The sequence below is a fragment of the Eschrichtius robustus genome, chromosome 21 (assembly GCF_028021215.1).
Source record: "Eschrichtius robustus isolate mEscRob2 chromosome 21, mEscRob2.pri, whole genome shotgun sequence".
NCBI classification, from domain to species: Eukaryota; Metazoa; Chordata; class Mammalia; order Artiodactyla; family Eschrichtiidae; genus Eschrichtius; species Eschrichtius robustus.
Window position 1 is genome coordinate 18285507 of NC_090844.1, and position 23738 is coordinate 18309244.

Sequence of the window (23738 nt, forward strand, 5' to 3'; positions counted from 1 at the left end):
ATAAATAGGCTGATGCAGAACTATCAATTTCACATTTAATAACTTAACGAAAACAAAGTCAGTATTTCCTATTTTCATACGTAAAAGCAAGATAACAGTTGGAGTGTGTGCAATTTATATTTAGTACATCTTAGAAGATAAATGAACCTATCTTCCACATACAGTATATAAATATATTAATTTAAATTCATTGTTCTGTTTTTGCATAGTAACTTATTATAAACTACATTTTTTTAATTGAACAGATTTCCATTAAATACTCTCAAGTTATTTTCTCCAGGAGAAAATCTAATTTTGCTGTTTTTCAATAGAAAGTTTATCTTTTCTCTTTTAAGACATTTTGAAATAATGAATTATATTTAAAGTATTCATGATTACTGGCTGTTTGGCCTTACTTTTACACGTGGTCCTTTCGCAAGAAACAAATATCAACTTCTACCTAATATATACTTCAGTCTGCGAAACCATTTTATATTAATCTTTTATAATACTCATTTTGACACTACAGACACATAATAATAATATGCGATAAGTTACAGAGCCTCAAGATATTATTTTTACTACTGTTATTAACATGTACCATCTGCTATCAGGAGCTGCACCATGTTTAAAACAATAATGACAATAACAGTGACTACTGCTACAAAAACTACCACTGTTTCTACCATTAATGTATGACTTTTTTTGAGGGAAAAAAATCTACATTTTAAATTACTGTATATGTAAAATAATACCAGACGTTCTGTTGACTTTGGTAAATGAACAAAAACTTTAAAAAAAACTTTATATGATTCCAACAATATGTTAATTAAGCAATTTTAAAAGTTAAAAGTACAGTGCAAACCATCATATTGTATAGTAGCTTAATTTCTATTTGTGTTTCAAAATTATTTCAATGTAATTAGAAGCCTGGAGATCTATTAACAATTCTAAGGGCCCTAAGATAAATCTCAAGGAATATTCATTTTCTGATAATAAGTTCAGTCCAAAACCAAAAATATGCTGCTGTTCATTTTTAAGTGATCTAGATTCCAGGAGTCATACATTATTTTGAAATGAGACAAATTTCTAATAAATTTTTTAAAAAATGAAAATACATTCTTATATAGTCACTGGAAGAATCTGAAGGGAATGAAAAAGTGCAGAGAGTTCAGTAAATCAAGGCAAAAGCTCAACATGATAACACGTAACATTAGTAATTAGTAAGAAGATGCATCTTATGTTCAAAAATACAGTTCAAGAAAAAATTATAATTAGCATTTCACCTTTTCCTTCATGTACACAAGTTCTGATCTCAGACCTGCTTCCGCCCTCTGAAGTTTTTGCTTCTTGCATTTTCAAGTAGATAGTAATCCTTTAAACTTTGCTTTAGAAGTACCTAATTAAAAAAATATATGTAATACATAAAAGTAACATTTTTTTAGGATGAAATTTGGAGGTAATAGCATTAATCAATTATTATAATAATGATAGGAAACAGTAAGGCACATGATAAAAACATGCAACAGAAAGTATAAGAATCAAAGACTTAATCATAAACTATTTCCTTTAATTTAAAAGTTCAGTGTTTTGTTTAGTAACTTGTCTAATCCTCAGTCTTACAAAGTTCTAGAATCTAAGTAGTCATTTTTATCTATGGTTCTATATACTACTACACAGAATCAATAATGTCAATGTGACACTATTACAGGTTGGTTGGAAACACTATCTATATGAACATATAAATGGTATAGTCCTACTATTTTTTTAAATGTTTAGTTTAACTTCTTATAATAAAGGCAATATAAAGTTCCTCAAAATAGAGATTAGGAAGACCTGACTTCTTCTGTTAGCTCAATCACAACAGTTACCACCTTAGATAAGTAAATAAGCCTACTTACCACTAAACATTTTAGACCAGCAGTTCCCTAAATGGGTTCCATAAAATATTAGGCTTCAAAGCTACTATGCAAAATACCAAATACTGCTGTTTTCTTTTAGAGAGACAAATCAATAGTGGCATATTAAGATCTGTAAGTCCTAAGGAACCTATTTAACCATATCTATTATGATATTTCTCATACTTATTTCTAAACAGCTTTTGGTCTTTTAACTAATATACATTGACATCCTATGCATATGTACCACTTTGGTAATGCCACTATAGACAAATACAAATGTTTTAATCTTGAGAAAAATATCAAAAAAATAGGTATTTGCAAGCATGTAAATGACTGAAAGCTTCACTGCAGAGACCTAATCAGAACCCACAGTCAAACAAAATTTTATAGCTATAGTTGACTTTTAAAAGAAAAAAGAAAAACAAAAAGAAAAAAGGAAAAACAAATCTCTCATTTTGGAGATCAGCAACAAGTCTGAGATAAGATACTTCTTTGGGTTGATACAAACTGAACAAATCTCCCGTATCTTCCTCAACTATTTCATTCTATGGTGATGGTGCAGTAAATAATAACTAAGATGGTTTTGTCATCACACAGAATGAGGCTCAAATTGCTCAAATCCTGGTTTGCAACTTACTAGCAAGTTATCTTGGGTAAATGACTCACCAAGTCTCTATTTTCTCTGCTGTTAAATGGAATATCTATCTGTAAGGATTAAATGAGATACTACACGTAGAAGAATACCTAGTATAGCGCCAGGCACCCAAAATAACTCTAAAAAAATTTAGTTGCTATTATTGTAGCAGATGTTTGGAATCATGATCCTAAAAAATAGTAACAAATATCCCTTAGATGCTAGTGATCCTAGATTATAAAAATGCAATCTGGATTCATTATATTGTATCTGCTCAGATACAAAACTACAGGTTAGGGCTTCCCTGGTGGCGCAGTGGTTGAGAATCTGCCTGCCAATGCAGGGGACACGGGTTCGAGCCCTGGTCTGGGAGGATCCCACATGCCGCGCAGCGGCTAGGCCCATGAGTCACAACTACTGAGCCTACGCGTCTGGAGCCTGTGCTCCGCAACACGAGAGGCCGCGACGGTGACAGGCCCGCGCACCGCGATGAAGAGTGGCCCCCGCTCGCCGCAACTGGAGAAAGCCCTCGCACAGAAACGAAGACCCAACACAGCCAAAAATAAATAAATAAGTAAAAACTTCTTTTAAAAAAAAAGAAACTACAGGTTAAACAGAAATTTTTTCAATCACGACATTCGTGAGAATTCCAGTCAGATGAGTATTTACTCCAGTTCATTTTTAGATCACAACTTAATAGTGGCAAACTGATGCTTTGTTATAATAACTATTCTTAAACTGAATTATATGGTCTAAAATGAAATCATTAAAAGACTAATTCTTAACTTGAATTAGTGACCTAAACATTAAAAATAAATTATAATTCTATTTCTTTCAGCTATTACCTAAATGTTGTAAGAGAAAAATAAATTATGACCCTTCTTTTACTGTTACTGAACAAATTTAGACAAACAGAGGTGCTAACATACTTATCTGCTATGAAGTTCCTTCTTCAGACAGGATTTGAAAGTGGGATACTTCTGAACCGTTTTATAACCCTGTGGAACAGAGGATTAAAAGTGTGCAAATGTAAATAAAATGTTATGGGGTCACAGATATTCAATAAATAAGGCAAAAATAAAAATACATAAAATCTAAGAGAGAAATACAGTGTCAGGGGTTTATAGCATAGTTTTATATTGGGGTGGCCAAAAAGTATGTTCGTGTTTTCATAACATCTTACAAAAAACCCTGAACGAACTTTTTGGCCAACCCAAAATTTTAGTTTGATCTTGCTATTCTAAAATATTTGAGGAAAAAAATGATTTTCAACGCATGCCCTTTTAGGCATTTGTCCCATCACTGCAAATGTTAACAACTAACCACAAGGTGGCAGTTAAGTACACGGTATCTTTACCAAGACAGTTGGGATTTTAAGAATCCATTAAAAATCTTTAAAAACATTGTCTCAGATGAATCTTGATTTTTTTGTACATATGTATATTTTTTCTTTTTAAATGTATAATGCTCAGGGGTACTGTTACCAAAGCGGGAAGACTGAATATTCTAGCTGTTAATCATACATTTTTTTTCCTTTTTCCATTTGTGGCACATCCAAATACATTAAATGTGTAAACATTTATTGATTTATGCTACATTTCATTCTTTAAAACATATTTCTGAGAAAAAATCACTGAATTTCTTGTAATTATTTTGCAGTATAAGATGTTAACAGGAAAGAATAGTTCAACAGACAAAAAAACATTTTTTACCTCATTTTCCACATAAAAAGTACTGAATATGCAGTGACTTAAGAACCTCACGTTGCCTAGTGGAAATCTGCATCATATAAAATGAGAAATAGTGATATTTCTTTGTATACTAGCAAGTCTTAAACAGCCAGTGTGCAGACTGAATCAAAATATTTGGCAACATTTCCCCCCCACAAACTGGGATGAAGACATTAAACTAATTGAATATGAAAATAAGTTATTAAAATTCACACTGATTTTATATTTAAAAAGCATTACCTTTTATCTCTTCAAATTGTTTTTGAAAATAGGTAGGGCCTTATGTTTTTTCTTTTCAAATATAACATTTCCTGTTTATATCCTTAAAAACTTAAATAAATTGTTTCTGAAACTTAGATGGATTTTTTTCTTTCAGTTTTTAGAAAGGATAGCAATAGGCTTGAAATTTATAGGTTTACCCGGAATCCTCTATGGAGTCTGTCTTTCATAATTCCAATGAATTCTTTATAGCTTAATTGATCATCTTTGTCAACATCAAAAATCTTAAAGACTGTGTTCACTAAATGTGGTGAAAGTCTGAGGCCAGTGGCTACGTAGACGGCACGTTTAAATTCATCTAGATAAATGACACAGAAAAGGAGTAAACCATTAACATTATTTTTATAATATGTGTTAATTACTAGCAAGGTTATAAAAGAAGATTTTTTTTCTAAACATGGGTCATGATCTTATGTAACATATCACTTTTCACTAATCATGCTATCTTTAAGGGAACATAAAATTTTTTGCGGTTTTAATTAAAAGGGCCTACTATCAACCACAGACACTTTAGAGGTTATTAAGGTGAATAAGTTCTCAAGAAACTTACAGTTCAGATGGGAGATGACACACCTGCCCAAATAATCATTACACAGGACCACACAGAAAGCAGCAACAAAGCGCTATGAGAATTTGGAAATGAGTGGTTACTTGTGGGGTAGCGTGGAGTAGGGAAAGGAGAGAGAAGACAGCAATTAGGGAAGGCTGCCACTTTGTATCTGAATTCAGCCCTGAAGGATAAAGGATTTCAGCTTGTAGAGATGAGAGGAAATGGCAGATGATGACATGAAAGAACAAAGGTGGGGTGGGGCACAGGAGCACAAGGCATGTTCAGAAAATGAGCAGCCTGGACACCCAGGAGCTGGGGAAGCTCTGCTCGGGGACTTTGAGGTGAGGAACCTGTAGGATCTTCAACAGGCAATTGGGGAACTGAAGAGTTTTCCATAGCAGGTGTGTCAGGGTTAATCTGTTTTAGGAAGATTATTCTGTGAGTTGTCTAGAAAACATCGGAGAGGAGAGTGGATAATGGCAGGAATGCCACTGAGGTGGCTACAGCAATAGTTATTTTTAAGAGGTGATCACCTGAATTAAGGTGCTAGAAGTGGCAAGAGAAAAAAAAATAAAAGAAACAGATCTATTCTTAGCACCTGCAAGAGTGATTGTTTTCATTTCGTTTCATTCAGTTCCACAAAGTAAAAGAGCAACTTTCCATTCTGAACCAGCTAAGCAGATACTGACTTTTTTTCTTTTTAAGGTTGATTAGTAGGTTTACCATGGCAGTAAAACATTGGCCTGTTAAGGGAGGGCTCCCAAAGGTTTTGGTTTTAAAACACTAAAATGTGTTAAGAAGATGCCTTATTTGAATATCTAGACCAGTCAAAGGGTGAAATATGAAAAGTTTTCAGTTTTTAGGTTTCTTTTCCTCAACGAGTAAGTGAATGAAGCTATGTGAGGGATTCACTATCTGTGTTTTGGGGAAAGAGAATTATTAGCACTTAGAGGCTCCGGTTTGCCTTCTCCCTAGAACTTGGTAATAAAATAACGAGACTGTCCTCTGAGATTGAACTGGGGGATTAGCACTTATTAGATTATGGCAGACATGGGTAAAATCACCGTAAAGACATAACCAGAAAGTCCTCATATGGCAAGAATATTTAAGAACAATATGGCCACGAGGGAAGGGAAGGTGGTCATAGCCACAGAATCCTGGGAAAAGGACTTGCCTTGTTAGTCTACCTACAGGGAAAGAATGAGCTGGTCCTGAGGACAACAGCATTCAGAATTCTATGGCAGATGTATTTTTTTGGTAAATCAAGCAAAATTGACTGTCATTTTCATATATCATTCTTAAAACTTGGCTAATGTTAAGTCCATAGCTAAGAGGTGGCCCTGTTGACAAAATTCAGGTTTCTGAGCTAGCAGAGAGTGTGGGTAAAATCAGTAATACAAACAAATCATATGAATATCACCCTGATGATGTTTTCGGCATGGCCAGCTGGCTCTTCTATAGGGAGACACATATCCCTCAACGTTACCAAGCAGCCATGAGGTTTCTTCCTCTTTAAACCTTTACAAACATCATTAGCTTTTCCCATAATATGCAGTGAAGGGCAGTAATAAATTTAATACAAAAATGTAGCATATTTTCCTAAACTTTGCTTAGGGAAAACAAATTTCCTGTTGAAGTACACACCAAACTTTCAGGCAAATTGATGACTAATATGATATATCTAGATAATTTGTTGTCAAAGCCACTAGAAACAATGTAGGAATATGGTTTGCTTTTAGTTTTTGAAAGTTTGTTACTTACCTTGCCCTATAGAACGACTTGCAAAATTATACATATTCAAGGCTATTGCAAAGTCTTCTAGGTTGTTCAAAAACTGGAAAAATGACCTGAATTCATCAAATGTAATGCCCTATATTGGGAAAATATATGTAAATATATTTAGCATTGTCAAATTGATTTAAATAAATATCTACACTTACTAGAAATAAATAGATTGAGCATCAGCAATATATCTTGTAAGTATATATTTCCAGGGTACCTTCTGAAACCTTCTTTCTCCAAATGGAATGTAAAATTCACTCAATTTTTTTCCACTGGGTAATGTTGCTACTATTAGCAATGATAGGTGAAAATATTTTTAAAACACTGTCATATCAGCACAAAGGTTAAAAAAAAATGCTACAATAAACATAAATTTAAAAGTTTCCATTTTGAAAATTCTTACTTCAGGCCTGAATTTTTTAAACTTTAAAAGTAAGTATGATCATTAAGAAAAAAAACCCCTCTAAAAACAGTTTCTCCTGTACATGAATTTCTCCTTAAATATATTTCAGCATTAGGTCATTAATGTCTTTATAATGACCATGCAAAATAAAAATGTCTAATAAGCCAACAGTCGTGTATTTTTACTTGTTCCTGCCGTGATAAGGCTGCCGGAACAAGAGGAGGAAGTACAATGACTGTACACAGAGCTCTGGGAGGCCCAACACAGGGCTTGGGGTAGGATCATGGAAAGGACTCTGCAATTTCATTTACGTAAATTGAAATTATTGCCACTGCTATAACTTCAATTAAACAGGAAAGTTACTTAAAATAAGCACAATGTATCTCTGATAATACGAATTTGGATACAAAGAGCTGCATTTACTTGATGTGTTCTCCTCAGCAAGATGAACAAAATTGAGAGACAAAGTAAACAGAGAACAAGCAGAGGGCTGAGAGCTTAGGCTTCACAAATTCTGACCTTACTACTGGGGTAGTAGGGGAAGGAAAGCTAACAAGGTGGCACTGGGAAGCTGGGCAAAGAACCAGAGAGTCTCTTTTCATATAAGCCAACTACAGATTAAGTGACTTATTATCAAAATAATATTATCAATTTGTTATTGAAATAATAATACCAAATTTTAATACACATTAGTTCCACTTCAGTTATAACCCCTCTTTACTTTCAAGGAGAATCATCACTGTCATTTCTCTTCACTTTTTCTTTTTCTCTTTCCTTACATTCATTTATGGCCATTCCAACTCTGGATTCCGCTTTGTGACCTGATCCCCCCTGCCATGTTTTCCTGACAGGACTGTTTGACTCAATTAGGGAGACTGAGCCAGAAGGGGTTTGTCTTGATGTGAAGAGCTTGTTGCCAGGGAAACTGGCCACTGCTCTGGTTCTGTATCAGTTTGTGCTAGACCAGCTGTCCCAGCAACAGTCTCTGTGTCAGGGTGACAGGATAATGCTGCTAAAAGTGAAAAACAAGAGGATGGGATATTTTAAAACAAAGTGTAAACAAAAATGTCAATACTCTTAGGGAGCTTAAAATTAAAAGCAAATCGAAGAATGACAGAATACAATGTTCTCCATCTGAACCTTTGGATTTTTCAAAATGGGGATCTCATGTTTGGAGAGACAGGGCAAATTCAAAACCATACAATAATTGTTTTGTACAGATTAAACTCTTTGTGTTTGTAAATATGGAATTGTAAATTGAAAAACAGGGCATTCATTTTGATGGCGATTATTTAAAGCAATCCATTCTTAACAGAAGTGAGGGACAGACAGTCTGGGGAAGTGGCAGAGAGAGAGGGGGTATGGCCATTTCTTCTCCCTCCCCATTCCTATTCCCAGAATCACTTCTGTAATGAACCACTGGGACTTGAATGGAGTATGTCCTAATCGTTAGAAGTGGAGTAAAAAGAAGTAGCTTACATTTTAAAATATTTTACATTTTTAAAATTTAAAATTTTTAAATTTTAAAAATAAAGTGATGATAATATCTGAAGACTTTAAAGTATCAAAAATACAAATATACTGAGAGTCCAGAAATAAACCCAAATATCTATGGTCAACTGATTTTCAGTAAGGGTGCCTTGTTCTCACATTGTCGTGATATGTGATTTGACCTGTCTGGTGATTCCCTGAAGGAGCAGCACAGAGGCTGACTTTTGTTTCACCCTTTTCCCCTTGGACTAGAATGGCTTTCCTGGTGACACTGACATCTATCAAAACATTTAAAGACATACACACTCTATGCCAGCCTGGGGCAAGGGATGACAGAGGAGACAAGTGGCAGACAGAATCCAAAAGCCTGGGAAGGAGGAGGCTGAAGAGAATGGTTACTGGGAGAATAGGGGCTCCCAGGGCTATTGCATATACTTGGGAAATTGGACATACCCAGGAACTGACACATGCTTTAATAGACCTGAGAGGACCCTAGGTTACCACCTCTGGCAGATATGTGGGCTCTGTGAAAGCAGGAGGTGAAGGTAAATAAAGGGGCTTAGGTAGCCTGGCTTAGTGTTGAAGGAGTGCTCCAGCTCACAGCTTAACTGCAAAGACTGGAACAGTACTATATTTTTTTCTTCTTGGCTTCAGGCATTTAAGGAAATCTCTGTCAGTTCTCTGGCTAACCCCTAAGATAGAGGAACAGAGTCTTTAGTGACTGCACACGACAAGGAATACAGTCTTTTCTGTTTGTTGAGTGACTTATCCAAGCTATTTTGCAAATGGACAACTGTAGGGGAGAATCTGATTTCCAGAGTTACCATATAATATTCAAAGTGGCTAGTTTTTAGCAAAAAATTACGGTGCATACAAAGAATCAGGAAAATATGGCCCATTCACAGGAGGAAAAAAAAAAAAAAGAATCAACAGAAGCCATCCCTAAAGAAGCCAAGACATTGGACCAAAGAAAAAACGATTTTAAATTAATTGTTGTAAATATGCTTAAAGAGCTAAAGGAAACCACGGACAAAGAACTAAAGGGAATCAGGAAAACCATGTATGAACAAAATGAGAATATCAATAAAGAGGCATAAAGTGTAAAAGGAACCAAATAAAAATTGTGGAGCTTAAAAGTACAATAACTGAAATGAAAAGCTGACTAGAGAACTTCAACAATAGATTTGGGCAGACAGAAGAAAGAATCTACGAAATTAAAGAGAGGACAATTGAAATTATTCAGTCTGAGGCACAGAAAGAAACAAGAATGAAGAAAAGTGAACAGAGCCTAAGGGACCTGGGGACACCATCAAGATCATATATACATTATGGGACTTCCAGAAGGAAAAGAGAGAAAGGAGTCAAAAGAATATTTAAAGAAATAATGGTTGAAAACACCAAATTTGAGGAAAGACGGGAGTCTACACATCTGAGAAGCTCAATGAAGTCCAAGTAGGATAAATTCAAAAACGCCCACACCAAGACACATATTCAAAGTGTCAAGAGCCAAAGCCAAAGATACTTGAAAGCAGCAGAGGAGAAGCAGCTCTTCACATAGAAGGGATCCCCAATTAAGATTAGCTGCTGATTTCTCATCAGAACTCACAGAGGCAAGAAGTGAGTAGGATACTTCAAGTGCTGAAAGAAAAAAACCTGTCAACCAAAAATTCTGTATGTGGCAAAGGTATCCTTCAAAAATGAAGAAATTAAGACATTCTCAGATAAACAAAAGCTAAGGAAATTCATTACTAGCAGACCCGTCCTACAAGAAATGCTAAAGGGAGTCCCTCAGGCTGAAAAGACAAGAAACTAGATAGCAACTCAAAGCTATATAAAGTAATAAAGAATTCTGGTTAAGGTAAAGGTAAAGGTGATTACATAGATAACACTTCATACTCACTAGGATGGCTATAATTTACATATATAGCAATTCCACTCTAGGTATATACCCAAAAGAACTGAAAACTGGTATTCAAACAAAAAAATACATGTACACACATATTCATACCAGCATTATTCACAATACCCAAAGGGTGGGAAAAGCTCAAATGTCTATGGGCAGATGACTGGATAAACAAATAGTGGTATATACCTACAATGGAACGTTATTCAGCCATAACAAGGAATGAAGTACTGATAGATGCTACAATGTGGATGAACCTCAAAAACATTATGAAAGAAGCCAAACATGAAAAGTCACATATTGCCTGATTCTTTTTATATGAAATAGCCAGAACGGTTAAATCCACTGAGAGAAAAAGCAGACTGATGGTTACCAGAGGCTGGGGGGAAACACTTAACACTTAAACAGGGTTTACTTCTGGTGTAATGAAAATGTTTTAGAAATAGACAGAGATAGTGGTTGTACAACATGTGTATATACTAAATGACACTGAATTGTTCAGCTTAAAATGGTTAATTTTATGTTACATGATTTTTACCTCGATAGAATTTGAAAAAATCAAAAGACTAGAATGACGAAAAGGTTAACTTGAAAAAGCCAAAAAAATCATCAAGAGAAACTATCATCCAAATTAAAACGACCATTTAGAAAACATGCACTTATGAGGACCTCAGGAATATAAACTATGTTTATTCTCAACACAAAATTCATACTCATATCATAAATTAAGTATGCTAAGTAACTGATCTAAATAGCAAATACATAATAACTTTTAGAAACATATAAACAACTTTGAAAGATTGAGGGAAGTGTACCATTGTGAAAAAAGCAGCAAATTCAAACTCTGAAATTTACTGACTGAATGACCTAACAAGGTAAGTCTCTTAAACCTTTCCGAACATCAGTTTCCTCAAAGCTTAATAACGATAATTTTATTACTTTCTGGTTAATATTTACATTATGTGGTTATGATGAGAAGCCCTCTTCCCTTCCCTTCTACAGTCTCTATCTACATTCTCTCCTAGATAAGTTCACCTGGTCCCACGATATTTAACATTTTTTTAAGTTATTTATCTTATGTGGCAATATATTCACCTGTTCAAAATTCAAAAGGCACAAAAGAATATACAACACAAAATCTCCCTTTCTCCCACCCTTGTCACCTAGCCACGTAGTTCCTTTCCTTGGAGGAACCAATGTTTTTAGTTCTGTGGGTCCTTCTAGAATTAGCATAGGCTATCTTTTTAAACAAATGGTAGTCTACTATATACAATGTTCTAAGTTGTGTTCTTTTTCATTTACTGCATCTTGGACATCATTCTATATTAGTACATAAAGAATTTTCTTAGTCTTTTTCCAGCTGCACCTTTTCCCATTCTATAGTTACATCATAATTTATTTAACCAGTAACTTACTGCAAGAGGTAGTTTCTGGTATTTAACCAGTATGTTACTGATAGAGGCAGGTAGTTTCCAATCTTTTGCTACAATGCTATAATAAATAACTTTGTATATATCTACCATTTTATATGAGTGAATATATATGTAGATAAAATTCACAAAAACAGAAAAGCTTTAAGTTCCACATCTTTAAATATTACCTATCAATTCATTTGACAGGGGCTCTAGGTGCTGCGGATATATGAGTGAATAAAAAAGATAAAATCACCAGCCTTCCCGGAGTTTATGTTCTAGTTAGGGGAGACAGACAACAAATAATAAAAATAAGTAAATATCAATACTATTATTTATCCAGATAAACAATGAAAAATAAAAAGTAAATTATATGGTATGTTAGAAGACGATAACGCTATGGAAATAAAAACAGATTAAGGGAAGAAGGAATAGGGAATGCCAAGGGAAAGGGTTATAATTTATCTACTAGATTATTACTTAACATAGTAAGTTACATATTATTTATATAATAGGTGAGTCTTTATATATTAGATTGGAAGGGTAGGCCTCATTGAGAAATAACGTAGTGAGTGATATACACAGCATATCTAAGAGAAGAGCATTCTGGGCAGAGAAAAGAACACACACAAAACCCCTGAGACAGCAGGTTGCCTGGTACTGAGAAACAGTAAAGTAGCCAGTGTGGCTGGAGCAAAGCGAGGATAGGGGAGAATGGCAGGAAGTGAGGTCTCAGGTAATGAGGGAGCAGCCTGTGTAGGCCTTGGAGGCCGCTGTAAGGAGAAAAATGGGGAGTTACTATGATAAGATCTGAATCATGGTATAAAGCACTTCCTTAAATGCTGAACGGGGAGTGGATGGCAGGGAGGCAAAGTTGGAGGCAGAGAGGTGACTTAGGAGGCAACTGACCTGGGTGGTAGCAGTGCAGGTGGCAAGGAGTGATCCAATTCTGACAGAAGCAGTGTCAGGAGGATCTGTGATGGATGGTATGTAGAATGAGAGGGAGAAGTCCAGAAATTTTGGCTAGAACGACTAGGAAGAATGGAGTTTCCATTAATTCAAGCAGGGAAGATGGCGCGTGGAGCAAGATTTTGGGGGGACGCTCAGGAGTTTAGTTTTGCAACTATTAAGCCTGAGATGTCTTCTGGATACTATTGGAGATGCTGAGTAGGCAGTATGAAGTAAAAGACTGAAATTCACGGGAGAAGTTTAAACTGGAGACACAATTTGGAAGTCTATACACCAAAAGTAGTCCTGATTGCACCCCTGAATGCTAGAGTCACACATCCAACTGCCTGAAGAATTTCTTCAAGTGGATACCTCATAGGAATCTCAAATTTAACTTGTCCAAAATAAAACCATTGATTCTTTCTGAATCCCAAGCTTGTAGTCTTGCTTAGCTCAATAAATGGCAGCACTGTTTGATCATGTGGTTCAGGCCAAAACCTAGGAGTTCTTCATGATTCCGCTTGTTCCATCATATTGCAGTCTAATCCAGCAACACGTTCTATCAGCTCTACTTTTCAAATGACCCAATATCTGACCACTTTTCCCTAGTTTCACCCTGGTCCAAACCATGCTCATCTCTTACCTATACTCCTATTATAACAACATCCTAACTTGCCTTCTTCTTTCAAAGCTGGGCCAACTGAAGTCTATTCTGTATACACCAGCCACGATGATCTTTTGAGACATGAATCAGGTCATATCTGGCTCATGAGTTAGATCAGATTTGAGTGTCACAGTAGACAGCAAATACTCACTGAATAAATACTTGTTGAATGAACAAACGTGACACCTATGTTCTAAAACAAGATTGGCAAACTTTTTCTATAAAGGGTCAGAGAATAAATATTTTTATTTTTGCAGGTTATACGGTGCGTGTTGCAACTACTCAACTCTACTGTTACAGCACAAAAGCAGCCAGAGACAATCCATTAAAAGAATGAGTGTGGCTATGTTCCAATAAAACTTTATTTACAAAAATAGGAAGTAGGTAGTTTACTTACCACTGCTTTAAAGTTTAAATACTATAGTAGCTTACCATCACTCCTAGAATCACTATTAGAATAAAATCTAAACTCCTTATTTTGGCCTACACGGTCCTCTGAGACCTGACCCCTATCTATCTCTCCTCCATCTCCTACTATTTCCCCTTCACTGACTTTACCCTTTTGGCAATTTCTCAGATAAAGGAAGCTTTTTCTGCCCCCAGGCCCTTGGTATTTGCTGTTTCCTCTGCCTGGAATGTTCTTTATCCAGATCTTGGCACAGGTCATTCCTCACAGCCTTTCCTCAAAAGCTACCTTCATTGTCTATCTTCTTTTCTAGTCCTCATGACTTTTGGTCCTCTTCATAATATTTATCATCATCTGAAAAGATATCATTTACTATTTTTCCTTTACTTGTTTATTGTATCTCTCCACTAAGATGTGCTTCCATGAGAGAAGGATTTTGCTTATCTTGTCACTTTATCCACGGTGGCTACAATAAGGCCTAGTAAATAGCAGATGTTTAATATCTGCTAGATAAATGAATAGAAATGAAAGTACTTTAGAAATGTAAAGTGCTATTCAAGTACTACTAGTTGTTATTCTTTTGAGAGAAGGGGATGGCAGGTGAAAAGATGGTAAATACAGAAGTAGGGTGTGTTAGGAATATCACTGGCTTAGAGTCTTGGGTTTGAATCCTTGGGCAACTATCTTACGTACCTGAGAGCCTTAGCTTCCCTTTTTCTAAAAGAAATTTATCAGTATCTGGAAGGTTGTTCTAATGATTGATGAGATAATGCAAAAAAAAAAAAAAAAAAATCAGAATCAATGCTGGTTCACTTACCATATTTTCCTTTTCTTACTGTAATGATTTGTTACATTTAAGATACCTCTATCAATTAGAAGTTTTCAGAAGCTGAATTTAACTTAAAAGAAAACTTTTAATTTTTTATTTTTTGGCTGTGCCACACGGCTTGCATGATCTTAGTTCCCTGACCAGGGATCGAACTCGGGCCATGGCAGTGAAAGCACATAGTCCTAACCACTGGACTGGCAGGGAATTCCCCTCCCCCAAACTTTTTATTTTGAAATAATTTTAAATGTAAAAAAATCGTTGCAAAAACAGTACAAAGAGTTCCCTAAACACTTCACCCTGGAATTGATTTTTTTGAATTTCAGATTTTTATAAGTTTCCAGTGGATAAAAGAAAAAAAAGCATATTCTTCAAGGCCCTAAATAATACACTCGTAGCTTGACAAAATAGTACAATTTCTGATATTTATTTTTAGGGAAGTATCTATGAATTGGAAAAAATTTACTTCAACATGTAAAACAGATAAAAGACCCCTAAGTGATTACATAAACTAATAGTCAAATGCATCAAGTCCTTTTTTCCTCATTCCGTAGGGGACCTGCAGAATTGTTAGCACCGTCACAGTGTACCAATTTTAAACAAAGTCAAACTGTTTGCAAGTTTTTCTTGGATAGATTAACTTGATCCTTCTACAAACACAAATAGAAGGCAATATATCCAAAACATCCCATGCTTGAAGGGGTACTTGTAACACCAGTTCTATTTGGTTGCAGTGATGCACTCAAATACCGCTAGATAATGCAACTGCTCTGAACTGCTGACAAAACATTTGCTACTAAACAAACAGACAATCAGTTGTCCTAGGTTCTTAACCATTCACGCCATCCAAACTCTTTGAAAAACCTCACTTCAACTACTGATAAGATCACTCACTTGTCAATAGCCGTCTTCTAATGACCTTTTATTAAGGGTATTATAGAAATGAATAAAGTGTGACTGAAATGATGTCAATATAAACTGTTTTATATGAGGTGATGTTTACATAGTAGTCAAAGCTTATAGCTCAGCAGAATTCTCTTGAAAAGTGATATCCATAATGTGAATAAAACAACTGCTAATAACCTTAAAGGTTTTCAGCATGTCTAAGAAAAATATGGATATCTACCCAGAATTTTATTATTTTTTATTTTTTAAAAAATTTATTATTTATTTATTTTTGGCTGTGTTGGGTCTTTGTTGCTGCACGTGGGCTTTCTCTAGCTGCAGTGACTGGGGTCTTCTCACTGCGGTGGTTTCTCTTGTTGTGGAGCACGGGCTCTAGGCACGCGGGCTTCAGTAGTTGTGGCTCATGGGCTCTAGAGCACAGGCTCAGTAGTTGTGGCGCATGGGCTCAGTTGCTGCGCAGCATGTGGAATCCTCCCAGACCAGGGCTTGAACCCGTGTCCCCTGCACTGGCAGGTGGATTCTCAACCACTGTGCCACCAGGGAAGTCCCAACCCAGAATTTTAAATTAATCCATTTTAAAGTTTAGCCAGAGCCCTTAAGACACAGAGGAAAGAAGGATGGAATATACCCAAAGAATCTATTAATCCACAGAGGAGCAAAAGAACTAACAGAAGGACAATATATTTTACAGACCTATATAATTACAAGGTAATAACATATGTAACAAAATAAAAATGGGGATTAGATACCTTTTCTTCAGGTATACTATAACGCACATTTTCCAAAAATACTGATGTATTTTCCACATTTGTGTATCGTAAAAGAATATGAGCAAAATCTTCTTCACTGATAGTATTCATCCCATTAGAGTAGGAAAGGAATTCTATTTCTAGAACTTCTGTTTGGAGGTTATCCATGAATCTATGACAAAAATACATAAACAATGAATAAGATAAATGAAGAGTGATGGTAACAGATGGTACTTAGCCTCTCGGGACTTTGGCTTCTTCATCTGTAAAATGGGCATAACAAGAATATCTTGCAGGGTAGTGATGAGACTTAAAGGAGTTAATGTGCCCTGCCTCGTGTTTACTGCAGCAAACACTGTATACATGCTTATTATTATTATTACTGCAGCTTATTGAGACAGAGGAATTGGTAATATTCTTTCTTCTGAATATACAGGAAATAATCAATCCAGATATCTGGATATTTTTCCTCATTCAGTGACTTCCTGTTACATTTATCAGTAGAACTACTGGTACACAAGCAGTGACGGGAGTGGATATTTGTTATAGAGTATCTTTAGTTAAGATGAAAGCAGCAAAGGGGTGAGTGTCACTGCACTAAATGATTCCTAAAGACCTTCCTGACTTTAGCATGTTAACATTTTTCAATACAAATATAAAAATTAAGCTCACCTATAAAAATCTTCAAAGTTGAGCTCAGCTTTTCCTTTCTTTCCAAAAAAGTGTACAAGAAGTGTAGTATCTGTTACTAAGTTTGTAATGTCATCAGCACGCTTTAAAAAAAATCACAAATTTAAAGGTTAGCTGCGATAAAACAAAACAGAATAGAGATATAATATCCCCCAAAGAACATAAGTACATTAACATTAGCATGAAAAGCAGAAGGATGTATTAATACATGCCATTACAGTTAAAAAGTTCAAAATTTGAAAACAGAAATACAGATGAAATTGATGTTTATCTTAAAAAAAACTTACAGTTATGATTATATTAAGAAGTCTTCAACCACAAATTGTGCATATAGGGTATCTATAGTTTAAATGATCTAAAATAGTTAAAATCCTTTAGTAATCATCAAATATTTTATTTTTATTTAAGTAATTTACTTTGGATTTTCCTAATCAACCTGAAAAATTCATTCATTTAGGATGTCCGAAAGAGGTAAATTCCTCAGATTATTGAACATATAGGGCTGACAAAAGAATGGCCTCAAGCTTCGCAAAATAGTTTCCTTGAACCATGATTCTTCCCTATTGTATTCTTATCCATGATACTTTAAATAGAAGATACTGTATTTTGAAAGAGAAACTACAGTAATATTACCTTGGAATTTATATCATCTATAATTTTTTCCAAAGAAAAGTCTTACATTATTTTTTGAGTGGATAAGAAATTAATTCCAGAGGATTTTCCCTTCCCCATTCAACTTGATAAACAAGTTCCAACAAATGTATTCTTAAAATAGCTTAATTATAGTCCTTATAAAGTTTAATGGCCTGAGAAAATCTTCCCTCTTTAATGTAGCTTTATAGGTTTCCTTTTGCTTCCCTCCTTCCCATCCCATTCCCTTTCCTTCCTTCTTTCTCTTTCCTTCCTTCTTCACTTGGCCATTAACTCATACCTATCTGATAAACTCAGTTACAAAAATAATAAAACTCAAGTGATTATAACCTCTCCCCATGCATTATCCTGGGAAATCTAAGAAAAAGTAAGAGGTTAAATAATAAGTATCGTTTTCTATATTTAAAAAATAGCTGCAAATGTCCATCTAAAGGTACATATTTGAAACTATTACTTCTTGACCAGAATCAGGATACCACTCCCTAGAAAACATAAGAAATAGAAAATATATACTTCTCTTCAAAGCATCAGTCGTCTTCCATGTTCCCTGATATAATCTCATCTTACCCATCTTCCAAACACTAAATTTGGTAATCTTTTGATTCCTCATAGCCCCCTTCCCAATCTTTCATGAAGATAGCCATTTTTATCCTTCATAACATTTGTTGGGTCTTTATTTCCCTTCTCCCTAGACCAAATATTATTATTCTCTTGTAACGACTAGAATGGAGTTATAGAAGACTACATCTTCTGATAGGCTTTTCCCCCTCCAACATGCCCTCTTTTAATCCATGAAACTATGTTTCTAAAGTGATCTTTCTGCTACACGGATTACTCATGTCTCTCTTAAAGACTCTTTAAAACATGTAGGGTATCTTCTACTTTAAATTATCTAAAATTGTTGAGATTCTTTAGTAATCACCTATGTAGTCTATATTCGTAATTTAGTTTGGATTTTTCTAAATAATCTCTAGAATGTAACCTCCTAATAATTGGTTTGGATGATCTCTACTACTTCTTATTTGAGTTTGCTGACAAGTTCCAAGTATTCTCAGGAGCTGGAATAACCGAGAAGTTCCCTATAATATAACCAACTCCTTTGATCTGATAGTGGTTTGATCTGATCACTTGGGGAAAAACGACACAGCCAGGAAGCCAGGTGTCACATACTATCTTTTAAATATACCTTCCTGAACAAGCTTATTATGAGTGTTGAGGAATATTAGTGGTGCCAGTCTTTCAAGGCCCCTTATGTGACAGATCAGTGTAATTTTTGAGTAGTGCTCAAAAGGCACTACTATTATACTTTCACCAGTAGCTTTAAGTTGAGAAGGTGGACTGATGTAATGGAAGGAGGACAGGATTTAAAATCAGAAGACCTGAGTTCACTGACTTTTTTGATCGTCAGCTTCCTTATCTGTAAAATGGGAAAAACCCTATCTACAACAACCGTTTTCAGGATAAGGTTAGAATATGAATGTAAATGAAATATATACATGTTCTTATTGGTAGTCATAAGATGCTTTGGACAAAAGCATTAAGACCTTTGTGGGGGGAGAAGGTAGCTTGTTAATTACAGACATTCTTTTGTGATCGTGTATAATCAAATCTAATCAGTTTATTATCCAAGGAACAGCTTAATTTAGTAGGGGGAGGAAATATTTGAGAAGGCATGCCTAAATGGACCATAACAGCGGAGGCTTGAGCCAATCAGAGGTCAGCAGGAAGAACTGGGGTATCCATCTGGAAGCGAGAGCGATGGAATGTGGAAGAGGGGCAAAGTGGCTGAGAAGAGGAGCAGGGGTAAGGTCTTAGAACAAGTTGCTACTTAACAAATAAGCAGTAGCCTGGTGAGCAAATAGGATGATGAACTCAAGAGTCGGATTTCTGCTTTGAATTCTGACTTTTTTCCTCATTAGTTAAGTGACCTTGGGGAAGTTAATCTCACTGAGGATATAATTATCCTCAGGAACAACAACAGTACTTACCCTAAAGGGTCGTTGTGAGGATGAGATAACTCATGTTGGTCAGCACTATAACCGGCATATTATAAATGTTCAGTAAGTGTTAGCTATTATTATTTATTTCTGACAAATCAGTATATTCCAAGAAGTTGAAAAAGGACTAGACAAGACAGAAAATAATGTTGGAGCTTAATGCAAAAAAATATTTTTACATGGTACACTCTTGCTTCTTTTGTGCTATTGAAACTACACACATATGTTATATAGATCTAAAAAACTGCCTTAAAATGAGAGGATACAGGAACACCAAAAGTTAGAGAACCCTGATAACATAACTATGGAATGTTTTCCTCTAGTGTTGTCATGTTCCTTACCTCGAGACATAATACACTGAAATGAGGTGGCTTTGTTTTACACAGGTTTTAAATAATGACCTCATTCGGCCAGTTTTTCTCATGCCCATTGAGCAGAGCAAATCTTCATTTACAGTCTTTCATCATCGATATCTTATTAGACTTAGCTTGCTCTTATCCAGATAATCCAGACCCACAGAGGCATAAACAACAGTTTGACATTAGAGAGAAAAATTAGAAAATGGAAATGGTGAAAACCTTTTCCCCCCACTCAGTGAAACAGAGTGCTGCTGGGAGTCACTGACAACTGTACCAGTGTCCTTGGTGTCCTAACTGTGTTACATAACTTAAATCTCAGGAGAGCTGAGACAAAAATAGAGACTTTAGCCCTTTGATTCCTGTGCTCATTGTTAAAATAAAATGAATTCAGGTGTTTTCATATCAAAGCGAGAAAAAGCCACAAAGGAACCCCATGAGAGGCCATTATCTAATTTTGTTTTGATTAAAAATTATTTTAAATGATTTCATCAAAAATGGAATAAACAAATTAAAAAACTTTCATAAAATAAAAATATATCAAGCTATTAAAGAGTTTTAAGGAATTCTTTCAATGTATTTTTATTGATTACTATATGATAATAATCTTATCAAGCTCTATTCATGGGCTGGAGGAAACTGTCAAACTCTTGATGTGTTAGGAAGGTTTTAAATAACCTACTGAAACTTATTAAGGGTTAGTAAAGTTTAAAGCAGATAAGAAAAAAATTTAAATTTCATCTGTAAAGCTCAAAACAGTTTTTGTAACTCTGGTACTCACAGACTGTATTCAATAGCTGCACGATAGACATATTGTACTATGAATTTATTATCTATTATTTTGGTTAGAAAGTGGTATCAGCTGTGGTATTCAAATTTTCATTATAACATGGTTTTACTATCACTGAAAAAAAATTTATGGTTAGAAATAGCTCTGGAATAAGAATATGAGAGGCTAATCCCAAATTTACCTACATTATGTAAAGAGAACTGCTTTATCTCAATATTTACATTTTAAATATAAGAGGAACAAAGAAATACAAATAGATTTCTAAGCTTTCTTTCTGAACTAATTCGAATCCTGAAGTACTGACAGTATAAACAATTCAATGTTTCACTGGCATCAGTAGTAACCTATAAGGAATTATAATGAGTTGTAATTTAACTACAGCTAATTCTCAATTATCTTCTCTAATGTGGGAGGGCAGTAACAGAGATGATCCCCCAATAATTATTTTACTTGGAAACACAATACAAGTTTTGTTTTCTTCTTTTTCTTCGTACTTCTCTCCATCAAATTTATTTTCATGATGTTTGAGTCAATTCATTAATTGATTTAGCAGCTTATGATTACAGTGTGGATTGATTACAGTTAATGGTGTGCTAGTGAACTGGCTCTCTAGGAAAATAAAAAAGCCTGATTTGTAGTGTTTGCCAACGTCTATGGTAGTAACACGCCTATCATGGTCAATTTGAAGGTACCAACGGAATGTCACAGAATGCTGAGTTGGGAAGAGATGTGCAGAACTAGCTCTGGGAAGCTGTAAAAGCCAGCTCCAGCACACATCAGATAGAGCAATAAACATCTTCAAAAGATCTTACGCAAATCTTATATGAGATCTTTGAGTATATGTAAGAGCTGACTGGTCTTCTGATATTACCAAGATTTAAATTAAATTTGACATATAATAAGCAGATTGTGCCTAACTGTGAGAATTTCTAGCAGAGTTAAATGGGATTGAAGATCGGTTGGAGGCTGAGAGGTGGACAGCCTATGGTGGGAAGAGACAGCAGGACATGACTGCTAATTTGAAGCTGGCACAGCAGGCTTGTAGGGGCTCTAAGGACTAGTGTCCCCCATTGCTCTTACTTTTAGGCACGGACTACTATATGCCTACATAAATGACTACAGGAATAAGCACTTCTAAAGTATGTGTAAATGGACTATCAGCACTTTATGCCTAAAAATAGCTAAAATTTAAAAGGTAGTTTTTAAAGATTAATAATTGCTGGTCATAATTACATCATATTTACATATCACAGACAGACTATATATAGGGCAGAATGCTTTATTTATTTGTTTTAGGACTTTAAAATTGTGCACAAGTGACAAAGTTAACATTTACAAGCGTTTGCCCTGCTCTAGAGGTGTCCACTGAGTAGCACTGTATATGTGGGTAACAGAATTCACTCCAGTTCACTTCTCTAGATATTTTTAAGTATAACTTTTAAAAGTCAAACTTTAGAAAAAGAAACGAGAAGCCAACTTTCAAGAGAAAAAGATAATGCAAAAATACATCTCTTGGTATTTACTGAAAAGTCCTTTGTGGTAAGCCAGACAGCCATCTCTAATAAAGTTCTTAAAAATTCTTAATAGGGAACATAGAAAAGCATTTAATCTACAAGACATAGCCCATCTTTTAAAATGACAAACCCCTATTAACAGTGCCATAATGAGAGTGGGGTGGTGGGGACAGTCCACCTGAGGGCAGCAAAAAGGTATGTGTCTCTGTAGAATTCGAAAATAATGAATGATATAACGGTCAGTCTACTTTTAATTTTCCACACACTGGCAATCCTAACCAATGTCAAGGTAAAATGTCCTCCCTTCCCTGACTGACTGCTGTTAGCACACCTCCCCCATGCCCACCCTTGGTAAGCCACTCGCTATTAATATTAGGAAATTTGATTTTAAATCTACCATAACTCTAAAGCATTAGCTATCTTTTACCAAGTTAGAAGTTTCAGCATTTCATGTAACATTGCAAATTATAAGGTTAAAAGATTCAGTGAAACTATAAAATAGTATTTTCAAATTTCCTGAAAGTGATCTTGAAGTGAAAAAGAACAGTATTTCCTTTTAATTAAGTTGGAAAGTCATGTTTTCTACAAGAAGCGAGTGGATTTACCATGGACTATTACAGGTGACCTTGCCGCCCCTGCCAGCACAGTTGACATATTCAAATATACCAATTTATATATAGGAATTATTGCTTTACTGGAGAAAAAGGGAAAATATAAAATATATTTTTGGTTTCATCGCTGTGACTCGAAAATGAAATGAGGACTAGATTAACAAAATGGCAAATAGTACAAGGACCTGGTTGAGGTTTAATTATACCTCTGCGAGGTCTGAAAAGAGTGCTTGGCTTGTATTACGTCTCAGGGTATCCCAATAGCTTCTGGAGACAAGTTCCTCAGCATCTGTTTTAAGTACCTGTAGAAGTTTTAAGAAGCACAACTGAAATCTAAAGGATAGTCAGAAACAATGATAATTTATACAGTTTAAATCTCTTCTAGCCAACCTTGAAAAGAAAACACATTAGCTTACCTTTTTTGTTTTCTGCTGCACACAGCAGTATTATATTACATCACTGGTAAACCCAGGGCATTTTCAAAGGTGTAATGGTATATAACCACTGTTTCTAAGTACAATGTGGCTTTGTCAATAAGAATCACATTCTTCACCCCTGCCCCATGC

General features: G+C 35.1%; 1 protein-coding gene across 3 annotated transcripts in view; it reads right to left on the reverse strand.

Annotated features, from left to right (window-relative positions):
• Positions 1 to 1185: 1185 nt before the first annotated feature.
• The window catches only part of MICU3 (mitochondrial calcium uptake family member 3), a 96924-nt gene continuing 74371 nt past the window's right edge, over positions 1186 to 23738 (reverse strand). For 2 of the 3 annotated variants that reach the window (XM_068532010.1, XM_068532008.1), the window contains 7 exons: positions 23379 to 23474; positions 17236 to 17336; positions 16564 to 16735; positions 6835 to 6943; positions 4664 to 4821; positions 3444 to 3512; positions 1186 to 1378 (listed from right to left, as the gene is read on the reverse strand). In XM_068532010.1, coding sequence (XP_068388111.1) covers positions 3444 to 3512; positions 4664 to 4821; positions 6835 to 6943; positions 16564 to 16735; positions 17236 to 17336; positions 23379 to 23474 — 705 coding nt within the window. In that variant the 3' untranslated portion in view covers positions 1186 to 1378. The remainder of the gene's footprint in view (positions 1379 to 3443; positions 3513 to 4663; positions 4822 to 6834; positions 6944 to 16563; positions 16736 to 17235; positions 17337 to 23378; positions 23475 to 23738) is intronic. The other variant, XM_068532009.1, reaches the window with a different exon arrangement.